At 43.8% G+C, this 12013-nt stretch overlaps 1 protein-coding gene across 2 annotated transcripts in view; it reads right to left on the reverse strand.

The window, feature by feature from the left end:
• LOC120980924 (FGF1 intracellular binding protein) overlaps positions 1 to 12013 on the reverse strand; it is a 177389-nt gene that overhangs the window by 87894 nt on the left and 77482 nt on the right. For both annotated transcript variants that reach the window (XM_040410302.1, XM_040410304.1), the window contains exons 6-7: positions 2651 to 2784; positions 1016 to 1121 (exon numbers count right to left, since the gene is read on the reverse strand). In XM_040410302.1, coding sequence (XP_040266236.1) covers positions 1016 to 1121; positions 2651 to 2784 — 240 coding nt within the window. The remainder of the gene's footprint in view (positions 1 to 1015; positions 1122 to 2650; positions 2785 to 12013) is intronic.

Here is a 12013-nt window from a genome sequence, read left to right on the forward strand (position 1 = left end):
GATGAAGCGCATTTAGCGCGAAACGGCCGCCGCTGATCAATGCGTGTCTTGAATCGTCTGCCCCCTGCCTGATGTAACCTTGGATTAAATAAAGCTGAATATCCTGACTACACACTGGCGAGTGCCGCTACTTTCTTCTGTTCTACATTACCTCGGCTTTAAATTACTGTTTCCTGTCCCAGGGGAGATGTCATATCATGTTATTCAACTAGTGGTGATGGTAGTCAGAATGACTGTGTAAGTTAGAGGACTGGACAATCACTTTAAATTTATATATGTTATAAGAGGCAGGGGATTTAGCCCTTTAGAGCATAAAAATGAAGCTCCAACCTATACGGGTTATCAACATTTATGGTCATGTTACCACAGTTAGGTTTATGATCAGATAAAATTATTTTATCTACAATTCTTCTAATCCTAGTGACTGGTAAGATTTTGCTAAGTAAATAGTTGCACGAGAATACTTAAGTACTTTCTCAACCCTCAGCAAGACCTTCCAGTGACGGGGCATCTGAAGAAACAACATTTGCAAACATTTTGGAGGCATGGGAGGGTGAGAATAGCAGCCCTCTCTACAGCCAGACGTGTCAATCATTATGAGGGCTCAGGCACGCAGCCATAGCCATTTTTGCGGTTCGCAAATTGCGGATCTGCAAAACATGGACACTGGCCAAGTATGTTCCACATTTTGCAGAACACAATGTCCTGCCTTCTATAGAATAGTTCTATCCTTGTCCATAAAATGGAAAAGAATAGGACTTGTTCTATTATTTTGTGGGCGCCGCGGGACAGACATATGGATGCGGACAGCACATGGTGTGCTGTCTGCATCTGTTGTGGCCCCATTGAAGTGAATGGGTTCGTATCTGACTGCGGTTCAAATGTGGACTAAAAGCACGGTCGAGTGCATGAGCCCTGAGATGGAGAGATGAGTGACCAAAATTATTGCCCTGAACAGATCAACTACAACCTTCAGGCTACATGCCTTCATCTCACACACGTTTAAATTTCTCACCTCTTATGTTGATCCAGAAGGTCTTTATCTGTTATTAGTATTTTCAGTTCCTTCAGATCCTGTAAAAATTCTTTATCCAAATCCATGTCCATGTCCTCGGCTACATCTGTATGAATTTAAAAAGTAAAACATTCTTTAAAGTAAGACCTGTAACCTGTGATTGCTTTTCAGCTTTTAATTGCTACACTGCTACACTGTGGAATACAATTTGTTTGCGATTGTATATTAGGATGACTGTAAGGTCCATCAATGGCACCGCCACAGAAATTGCATTAAGTGCTTGCCCCATTTTTCCATAATTTATACTATGTTTAGATAATGAACAATTTTGCTTAATTAAAGGGTTGTTTGACCCCAAAAGTGTTTAACATGGGAAAAAAGGCAACCACCTATTACAACTCAGAGTCTCCCATTTACTCCTCTTCCTGTCCCCGGCCGACAGGAAGTGTGACATTCAGACTGTGGTAACATTTACCTCTGCGACCTTTCACTGGCTTCAACAGTGATGTGTTTTCAAGCGGCATGTGATCACAGACACTCAGGTGTCACGTGCCACTTGGGTGAACATGACCATGGGTAGGACATCACACTTCAAGTCTGCCGGGGTTCATGAGAAGTGGGGGGTGGTGAGGGGATATATATCAGAATCTGTCTAACCTGCAGCTTTTTCCTTTTCTATACATAATTTCTGTTATGTACATTTCTCTTTCTGAGTGGGCGCACTTGCCTCCATGACATCTATATTACCCAAAAGGAGATTATGCAGAGGGGTTGTCTTCATGATGAAACTGCCTCAACACATTAACAGTTCTGCAAAGCTCTACTTGGGCTTTGAGAAAAGGACTGGAAGCGTTTCTGTCACCAGAACTAACCCTATTAAACTGACTGATATTAGCGATGTGCTAATTTCAGCAGACCCTAACTTTACTATTCTTATGCTTATTGATGGCCCCTTTACGGCACAATTTTTTCTTGTATGATATGCTAATTAGCCTCTAGGAGCAGGGGGGGGGGGGGGGGCGTTGCTCCTGCTCCTAGAGGTTCAGTTCTCCCACCTCATGTCACGCAGTGCCATCCTTGATTGACAGGGCCAGGCAGCATTGGTCTCCTTCTGCCGCCCTGTGTGCTGGGTAGAGGGCACTGCGCAGGCGCAAGATTTATCCACCACACAGGGCCAGAAGGAGAAGACGAACGCTGGCCCTGTCAAATGGCCCAGAGGTGGCTACACCGAGAACAGAGCGGGGAAGGTGGTGGCCGGAGGACCCTGGGTTTTACGGGGTCCAGGCACCGCAAAGCGCTCTCCCATAGAGGTGAATAGGAGCGCACCGCGCTTGCGAGGCCACCACTCCCATTCATTTATACCCGGCCTACGGAAATAGCCGAGCCAGCTACATATTCCGCGGCCCCCTAGAAATGAATGGAGGGCAGCTGCCAGTGCGCTCTCTACAACTTTCAGGGATCCGTTCTCGATGTAGGTGCGGGATGGCATATTGCATGTAGGTGCAATATGCCCTCATTGTCTGAGATCAGAATACCCCTTTAAGGCTAAAATTAGTTATGTCACTATGGGGTTAAAAATGCACTTGTATTTCTATTCTCACTCATGGAATTTCCGCACTTGCCCAGTTTACACACCCACGGCTCCTAATGTCCAGTTTTGGATTAGATGCTCGGCACAAGTTGCAAAATCCTCAAATGTCAAGTACTGGAGCTTTCTCTTGCCTGTTTCAAAACGACTGTTTGCAAAGAAAACTATTGCGGCATAATCTCTAAAAAGCAAACACAAAGCATTTTGTTAAAAATATGAAATGGGAAATAGAATCAGGCCAAAATTCAGCACAATAGAATATATAAAGAGACTGTGAAGGTTCTCACTCATCCACATCATGGTACAGTATATCGGTAGAAATAAGTCAAAGCAACGGGCTATTTGACTGGTGAAATGTCGTCAAGAAAAAATAAAATACATCGAGTCAAGTTGCTCTGGACTTACCCCAATCAGCTAGGTGTATATTAAGATCAACCAAAACACAAGCCCCTATTTCAAGTAATTGGCCACACCGTCTTTTATCACTAATCATGATTTAATTGTAACTTTAATATTATTATTAGTTTGATTAAGTATTATGAATTGTACATTGATGTATTATTTTTTATTTATATATTAACACTAATCATGATTTAATTATAATGATTCTTAAAATGATCATGGTTTTCATCAAGTACCAACATATTACATATTAATCCGTTGAAGTTATTTGGGTGATTGGGTATTATTTGGTTTAGTAAGCCCTCTAGTGAGTATTAAATTTGTCTAGCCTACACACAAACACCTTAGGGTACTTTCACACTAGCGGCAGGACGGATCTGACAAGCTGTTAGCCCTGTCGGATCCGTCCTGCCGCTATTTTGCCGTTCCGTTCCCATTGACTATAATGGGGACGGGGGTGGAGGTCCGGTGCAGCACGGCAGTGAACGGCGATAGGCCGTCGCACTAAAAGTCGGACATGTCGTAGTTTTAGTCCTCCGGCTTTTCGCCGTGCACTGCCGTGTTGCGCCGGAGCTCCGCCCCTGTCCCCATTATAGTCAATGGGGATGGAGCGGCGGTCCGGCAAAATAGCGGCAGGACGGATCCGACAGGGTGAACAGCCTGTCGGATCCGTCCTGCCGCTAGTGTGAAAGTACCCTTAAACTGCGCATGCCTGCTATGATGTTGGGACGTTGTGTGGGCATACTATGTGACCCTGCTCTAGACCTGACATATGCGCTGCACTTAGTGTTATGGAAGGTCCGGAGGAAGTAATGCACGTGTATTCTCGCTCTACACACTTTAGTTGATGCTACTTTGTAAGTATTCCAGCACCATTTTATAACTTGGGGGGGATGAGAATTTTATTAATGGATTGGTATGATGGTACATGATTATTTTTAATGCAAGCTCACCCTATTATTTTACCTGTATCAATTTTTGGAGTTATTTTTTATATGGTATTTTGTTACTCATTTTATTGAACAAGTACGGTAAATAAAACATGTTATACAATTGGTGTACATATAATGCATTGCATAGTAATAAATTGCACTTCTTAGCATGACATTTGTTAACCAATATCAGTGGTCCATATAGTTGTAATTACAAAAATTATAATTCAAAAAGGGAAAAAGAAGAGAGAACAAAGCTTCATGGGTATACATATTCATATACATTAGTGAGCAGTGTATATGACACCACAATCCCCAGACCTTGCCGAACTTGGACCCACATCCCCTATGTTTGTAAACGATGTGTTCATATGAAATTATGGCATTTATCAATGCCTTCCATTGGTTGATTGACGGGCACCTATCTCCCATCCATCCTAAAGCGATTGCATTTCGTGCCATAAATAGTGACTCCCATAAAAATATTCTAATGTGGTGGGAGTATATGGTGTCATCTAGTATACCAAAGAGACATGTCTTAGGATGGGCAGTGAGCGGAAGATTAGTCAAATCAGCAAGGAATTGAGTGAGCTCTACCCAGAACACTCTAATATTAGGAAAAGCCCACATCAAATGCCAGAAGTCCACAGCATCTCTGGCACAAGGATATCACCTGGTGTGAGACAGTCTACCGATCCTATGGAGTCTAACCGGCGATAGGTAACTCTGGTGAATAATACATAGTTGAACAAACCTGTTATTGATCGCCGGAGACACATACAGAAGTGACTCCAACAACTCAGAGATGTACTCATCCGACAGATCAGGGATCGCGGCCCTCCACCTATACAATATTGTCAACTGTGTCAGCTGCATCCGAGTGTTAAGTAGGTGAGTGTATATGGTTGAGATAACACCTCGGGGGCCCTGAGATCGGAGAACTCCAATGAGAGGGTAATTAGATATAGATACTGTTGATCCAGGGAATTGAGCATTGAGCGCATGTCTAATCTGCAAGTAACAGTAGAAGGCTGTACAAGCCAGTTGGTACTGCGTCTGAAAATGACTAAATGGGTGAACCACATTGTCTTGGTATACATCCTTAAGGCAACATATATTGTGTGACTTCCAGTATTGGGAGTCGGAGAAGGTAGACAAAGTCAGGAACATAGGGTTATCCCAAAGGGGTAGCTCACCTATCACATAATTGAAAGTGTGTATTTTCTTTGTGGCCGACCATACCTGTATTGCAGTTCTATGAATGGAAAGAAGTTTTCGAGGAAACAATTGCGGCTTTTCCAGTACTGGCCACAGGGACCTTAAATTCAAATAGAACGCCAGATGAGCCTCTGAGTTTGGCATCTGTTCATATGGCGTAAGACAATTTTTCAAGTAACGTAGCTGACCCACCAAGTAGTAAAAGTAGAAGTCAGGTAGAGACATACCACTGCTAGATCTAGGACGACAGAGGGTGGAGACAGAGAGTTTAGGCCTGGTAGATCCCCATATGAAAGGTGATAGGAGAGAATTGAGCTGACAGAAAAAACTCTTAGGTATAATGTATGGAGAGTGCTCCAATATATAAAGGCATTTGGGGAGTACAATCATTTTAATCAGATTTATACAGCCTGCGACTGATAGGGGAAGCAAGCCCCAAATTCAGAATTTGTCTTTGCAATAGTTTAGAAGGGGGTTCACATTCATAGAATGGAAAGTATCAGAGTCTTTGGAAATAACAATACCTAGGTATTTAAAGTGGGAGACTATTGGTAGCCTATGAATAGTTCCAGGCCAATCTGTACCATATAATGAAAAAAGGGAGTACTTCGACCAATTAATGCACAGCCCCAAGTATCGACCAAAATCACTGATAAGTGCCATAACCTTCACACAAGACATAAACAGTACCATATCATCGGCATATAGTCCGACCCTATCCTCTCTGTCTCCCATAGCTATGCCCCGATATATGTGGTCTTGCCGCAGGCTGATTGCAAGGGGTTCAATGGCCAGGGCGAACACATCAGGGGAGATAATGGGCATCCCTGCCGAGTTCCCCTGCCCAGATTAAAATAGGGGGAGGTGATGCTATTAACCGACATGTTGGATCTGGGCTTCCCATAAAGAATGGACACCCACTTGATAAAGGCTGGCCCGAAACCGAAATGTCTGAGTGTACCCAATAGATAAGGCCACTCAACTGAGTCAAAGGCCTAAGCCGCATGGAGGGACGCCATAGCCCACCGCTGTTGCTGTCTAATTCCTATCTGTGTGATCACCTGTACCCGCCTAATATTTTCAGTTGTGGATTTGCCCGGCATGAATCCGGATTGATCTGAATGGATAATACTGAGGATGCATTTGTTTAATCGCATCGCCAATATCTTAGCAAGAATCTTATTATCAAGATTTAGCAGGGGAATTGGACGGTATGACCCACAGTCCAATGGGTTCTTGTTGGGTTTAAGAATGACCACAATTGTGGTGTCACTATCAGTGTGGGGGGAAAACTCCACACTAAACACAGGAGGGAAGGGGAACAGTAACTGGGCCTGGAAACTAGGGAAGGAACAGGTCACCTCCTAAACAACCCTAATCCAGGCCCTAACTACCTATCAATATGAATAGACCTTGAAGGTAGGAATATTCATATACTGTATACCTAGGCCCTTATATCCCTAAGGCCCTGGAATGAGGTTAGGACCAGAGACAACGCATTCCTCCCCAGATGGACGAATGGAAGTCAGCATCTCAGGCCAAGATACAAACAACAGGCAATATAACAAACACAAAACAATAGGAAAAGACAAGACTTATCTGAAAGTAGAAAACTGGCAACTCCAAAAGCACCACAGAGTACAACCGACCAGCTAGTTAGAAGGCAGGAAAAAAAAAATCTATAAACCGCACCTCCAAGAGTGAGAAGCGGCTACTTATGGGAAAAGTAAATTACCAACAAGCAACACCTGAAGCAAGGGGTGTGACATTCACCAAAACACAGACACAATAAGATTCACAGTGAATTTGTCAATTTAACCCACGAGTTGCCAGTCTGTCCGATCTCCTGGTACCTGCCACGGGAACGTTTGTGACATGTGGTGTCATATAAGATGATGGTAATGTGCCTGTGGAAAAGGTGGCCGTATACATTTTCCCCAGGGGGTCTATAAGCGAGTCTGAGTATTTGGCAAAGAACCTCACGAGATTGTAACAAAAATCAAACCACGGTCACCTGACCAAAAACTCCTTTTAGGGGTCCTATCTATATGTTAAAACTTTAACCTTAATTATTTACTTTTAAAACAAAAATACTCAGAGAAACCAATACTACAAGGTAATGTAAAAATATTGAATTGCAGTTACGGGCTAGGTCAGTTAATTTATGTCTTTTTTGGGCCGCAGTCGCTCGCTCTACATTCTATTTAAGAAGTGGTTAACCTCATGGATACTCTGTGGCCATGTATCACCACAGGTGTGTTTTCAATGGTGAATCGTTTGGCGTACCTATAGGTCCTAAGTATAGGAGTTTCTATTGCAAATAGATGAGATGTATTCCTATATGTGTCTGCTTACCCATCTCAATGTGTCTGCTTAGTAAAAAAAAAAAAAAAGTTTGCGCTGTGCCTTCAGGAAGGTATGGTATTGACGACGCTTAGAGAGCCACTCCTGCCGCCTGGAATCTGTGGGGTTGGCAACATAAGCCGCCTCTAAGCGAGTACACTTCCCAGCCACCACAGCTTCCTGACGAGCAGTGGCTTTTTTAACATATGATATAGATGATTTCAGGCAACCCCTGAGGTAGGCTTTCAAAGTTTCCCATAACAATAATGGATTCTCAAGAGACTCATGGTAGGTTAGAAATATAGAGAGCTGTTCAGGTATCCGGTCATTAGATGTCAGAAATGTCAACCAGAACAGGTATATTCTCATGGAGTCACTTGGGCGGTCCAAGGTAGAGATAGTTAGTTGCATGGGTGAATGATCAGATACTCTTCTCACCCCTCTTTCTATGTCTCCATATATCCACCCATCCTACCTCCTGTATTAGGTTGGCAAGAGGGGTAGATGCAGGAGAGGTGCGTCCTGAAGTACTCATTGTGGTGAATTTATCTATTAAGGGGTCCAATAGCATATTAATATTATAATCACCTATGCAGAGGATCATAGCTTGGGGAAAGGTGGCAGCAAAAGCAGCAGCCTGATGCAATACAGTCATAGCTGCAGGGGAAGGGGGGAAATAGATGCCCATTATAACATATAATACGCAGTTGATGTATGCCACCACAAAAATATAACCAGACTGTCTACTTCCCACCTTACAGATTTATGGATCATAAGGGAGACACCTCTGGAATAGGATGTATGACATGGATGTGGTGCCCATTTGGACCCATTGCCTCTGCAGTCTGTTAGTGTGATCGGGGATTAGATGGGTTTCTTGGAGACATAGAAAGTGGGGGTTAAATCTCAGAATCCCCAAGAACACCATTGACCTTTTCCTCGGACTCCCCAGGCATCTAACATTCCAGTATAGCACCCTTAAGTCAGCCATACTGATAGCCTGAGCATAGTATAGAAGGATGGGGCTTAACAGTAGGGGATGGGATAGATGAGATATCCCCGAGAAGGGTATAATGTCTGATAGTGTGACTATACATGTGCCCGAGAGTGCCAAGGTTATAAAGGAAAATAATAGAAGGATCTTCTATCTTCATTCAACAGGACCTGAGCTGACGTCACCGCGCTCATTACGTCATCAAAGGTCCTTTTGCAGGTCCTGAAAGATGAAGAAAGAAGACGATGTCGGCTGTGCAAACAAGTGGATGGGGTGAGTTAATTATTATTATTATTTTTTAACCCCTCAAGCAACATTTTAGTAAGCATTCTGTATTAAGAATGCTATTATTTTCCTTTATAACCATGTTATAAGGGAAAATAATACAGTAAATTGACTTTTATCAATTTACTAACATCATCTCCTAGCACTTGCTTGTGGATGCTATGTGATTTTCACACATCCCCATATATTTCTATTGGGCCTGCGTTGCGTGAAAAAACGCAACGCACAAGTGATGCGTGAAAATCACCGCTCATCGGCACAGCGCCATTGAAGTGAATGGGTCCGGATTCAGTGCGGGTGCAATGCGTTCACGCATTGCAACAGCACGGAATTCTCGCCCGTGTGAAAGGGGCCTAAGGGTAAGAGCATTGCAAAATTAAAAATAAGCAGGCCAATATCAGCCGTTCTCACGTATCGATGAAGCAGTGTGAAGAAGTCCAAAGACACCAAGGCGGCGGTCCCTGGGGTAATAACTCAGTTCAGAGGTCTGGCAGGTCTTCCCTTGCCGTCAATCCAGGCGCTGACTTCGGCAGAGGTAGTGAAGAATCTTGTTGTCTCGCCATCAACTACACGCAGTCTGGTGGGGTACGCCATGGAATATGGCATATTCAGCTAACGGAGTCTTCTTTTAACCATTGTAAAAATTGCTCTCCTCTTCTGAAGTTCAGCTGAAAAGTCAGGAAACAGCATGATGGTGGTGTTCTCGAACCGGATCTCTTGCTTCCGTCGAGCCAGCTGCAGAATATGGTCTCAGTCAGTAGAATTAAGGAGACAGACAAGCATGGGGCGAGGAGAAGTGCCTGGTAGAGGAAGTTTAGCTGGAACATGGTACGCCCTCTCAATGGCAAATGCAGAAGAGAATTTCGCTTCTGGAAAGGTGGTCGTCAGCCATTTAGTCATAAATTTGCACAGGTTGGAGCCTTCGGCTAATTCAGGTAGACTGATGATTCTCAAGTTATTCCGCCTTAGGCGGTTTTCGTAGTCATCACATTTTTGTTGCCAGAAATCTACCTTCTTTTTAAGGGAGGTAAGTTGTGCAGGGATGGGTGTGGTGCGGTCCTCCAGATTGGAGAGGTGGGTCTTGGCTTCCCGGACTCTATCCGGCAGTGTTTGCATATCATGTCGCAGTAGCCCCAAGTCCACTTTAACCGATAGCAATGATGTGCAGGCTGAAAATGGCCTGTAACAGTTGGTCTGTTACCTGTTTCAAGGTAGGCTCAGTGTCTGCCTCAGATCTCTCGCCACGTCGTCCACAGCTTCCGGGGATGAAGGCCTGGAGGGTGAGTCAGCGCCATCTTGGGCTTCCGTGCGGGTAAAGCTTTTGAGTTTTTTAGCTGCACAGCCCTCTTCAGATCACTCCACAGATTTTCAATCGGATTCAGGTCTGGGCCCTGGCTGGGCCATTCCAAAACTTTAATCTTCTGGTGAAGCCATTCCTTTGTTCATATGGATATATGCTTTGGGTTGTTGTCATGCTGAAAGATGAAGTTCCTCTTCATGTTAAGCTTTTCCCACATGCTTTTGGGAGACTTCAGATGTGTTTTTGCAAAATGTAGCCTGGCTTGGATGTTTTCTTCATTAGAAAAGGCTTTCGTCTTCTTGCCACTCTACCCCATAGCCCAGACATATGAAGAATACGGGAGATTGTTGTCACATGTACCACACAGCCAGTACTTGCCAGATATTCCTGCAGCTCCTTTAATGTTGCTGTAGGCCTCTTGGTAGCCTCCCAGACCAGTTTTCTTCTCGTCTTTTCATAAATTTTGGAGGGACGTCCAGTTCTTGGTAATGTCACTGTTGTGCCATATTTTCTCCACTTGATGATGACTGTCTTCACTGTGTTCCATGGTATATCTAATGCCTTGGAAATTCTTTTGTACCCTTCTCCTGACTGATACCTTTTAACAATGAGATCCCTCTGATGTTTTGGAAGCTCTCTGTGGACCATGGCTTTTGCTGTGGGATGTAACTAAGAAAATTTCAGGAAAGACCAACTAGAGCAGCTGAACTTTATTTGGGGTTAATCAAAGGCACTTTAAATGATGGCAGGTGTTTGCTGACTCCTATTTAACATGATTTTGTAGATAAGTGCAAAAGAAGGACATTATATCGCTATATGTGTATACTAATTATATTTAATATTAGGGATCGACTGATATTGATTTTTTAGGGCCGATACCGATAATCTGTGAACTTTCTGGCCGATTGCCGATAATTTATACCGATATTCTGTGAATTTTTATTTTTGAAAAATACAATTTAAATTCCTACTCAAATCTGCTGAAAATGAATGTTTATTGTTAACTAGGGTGGATTAAAATCAATGATTTAAAAAAAATATTTAAAAAATTGCATTTTTTATTTATATCGTCATTTTGAGGAAAATATATTACCATCCAAAGGTTATTCCATCATTAATTAAAGATCAGTTTTTTAATTATGTAGAATAAGACTGTATATGTGATGTCACCATCACCTCTCCGGATCGCAGGGTGGTGATTGATCTATTAAGTAACTGCAACTTGTACCTCCAGGTGCCAGCCAGTCTGAAAACTAGGTGAGACACTCCACCTTCTCAGAGGAAGCTCTGTTTAATACTGGCCTGCTAATTACAAGACATTTGAGCATACTAATGAGAATTGGACGGGAGATCTTAACCTGTTGGGAACACATGACGTACCGGTACGTCATGATGTCCCGGTACTTAAGGACCCATGAGGTACCGGTACGTCATGTGTATTTCCGATCACCGCCGCGCGGTGGGCGGTGATTGGAACTGGGTGCCTGCTGAAATCAATCAGCAGGCACCCTGGGACAATGCGCGGGGGGGGTCCTGTGACCCCCCTGTATCGGCGTTCGCGGCAAACCGCAGATAAATTCAGACCTCAATTCAGTCTGGTGACCCGATAACACGGAACAGGATGGTGATTGGTGGTGTATTATCACACCACTAATCACCACCCTGCGATCCGGAGAGGTGATGGTGACATCACCTCTCAGGATCGCTTCTGATTGGCTGCAGGGGCGGGCGGGAGGTTTAACTTGATGCAGCTCTCCTCTCCTCCTCCTTTCTGTGTCCGGGAGCGAGGAGCCTGCATCGCATCTGTGCCCAGCAACCCCCCATTTGTGACCAGCACCCCCTTCTGACCCTCCACAGTGCCATCTGGCACTAAAAGGTATTTAGGGAAAGGTTAGGGACAGGTTAGGTTAGGCAGGGATATTCAGGGAAAGTTTAG

This window comes from Bufo bufo, chromosome 10, assembly GCF_905171765.1.
Source record: "Bufo bufo chromosome 10, aBufBuf1.1, whole genome shotgun sequence".
Taxonomy (NCBI): Eukaryota; Metazoa; Chordata; class Amphibia; order Anura; family Bufonidae; genus Bufo; species Bufo bufo.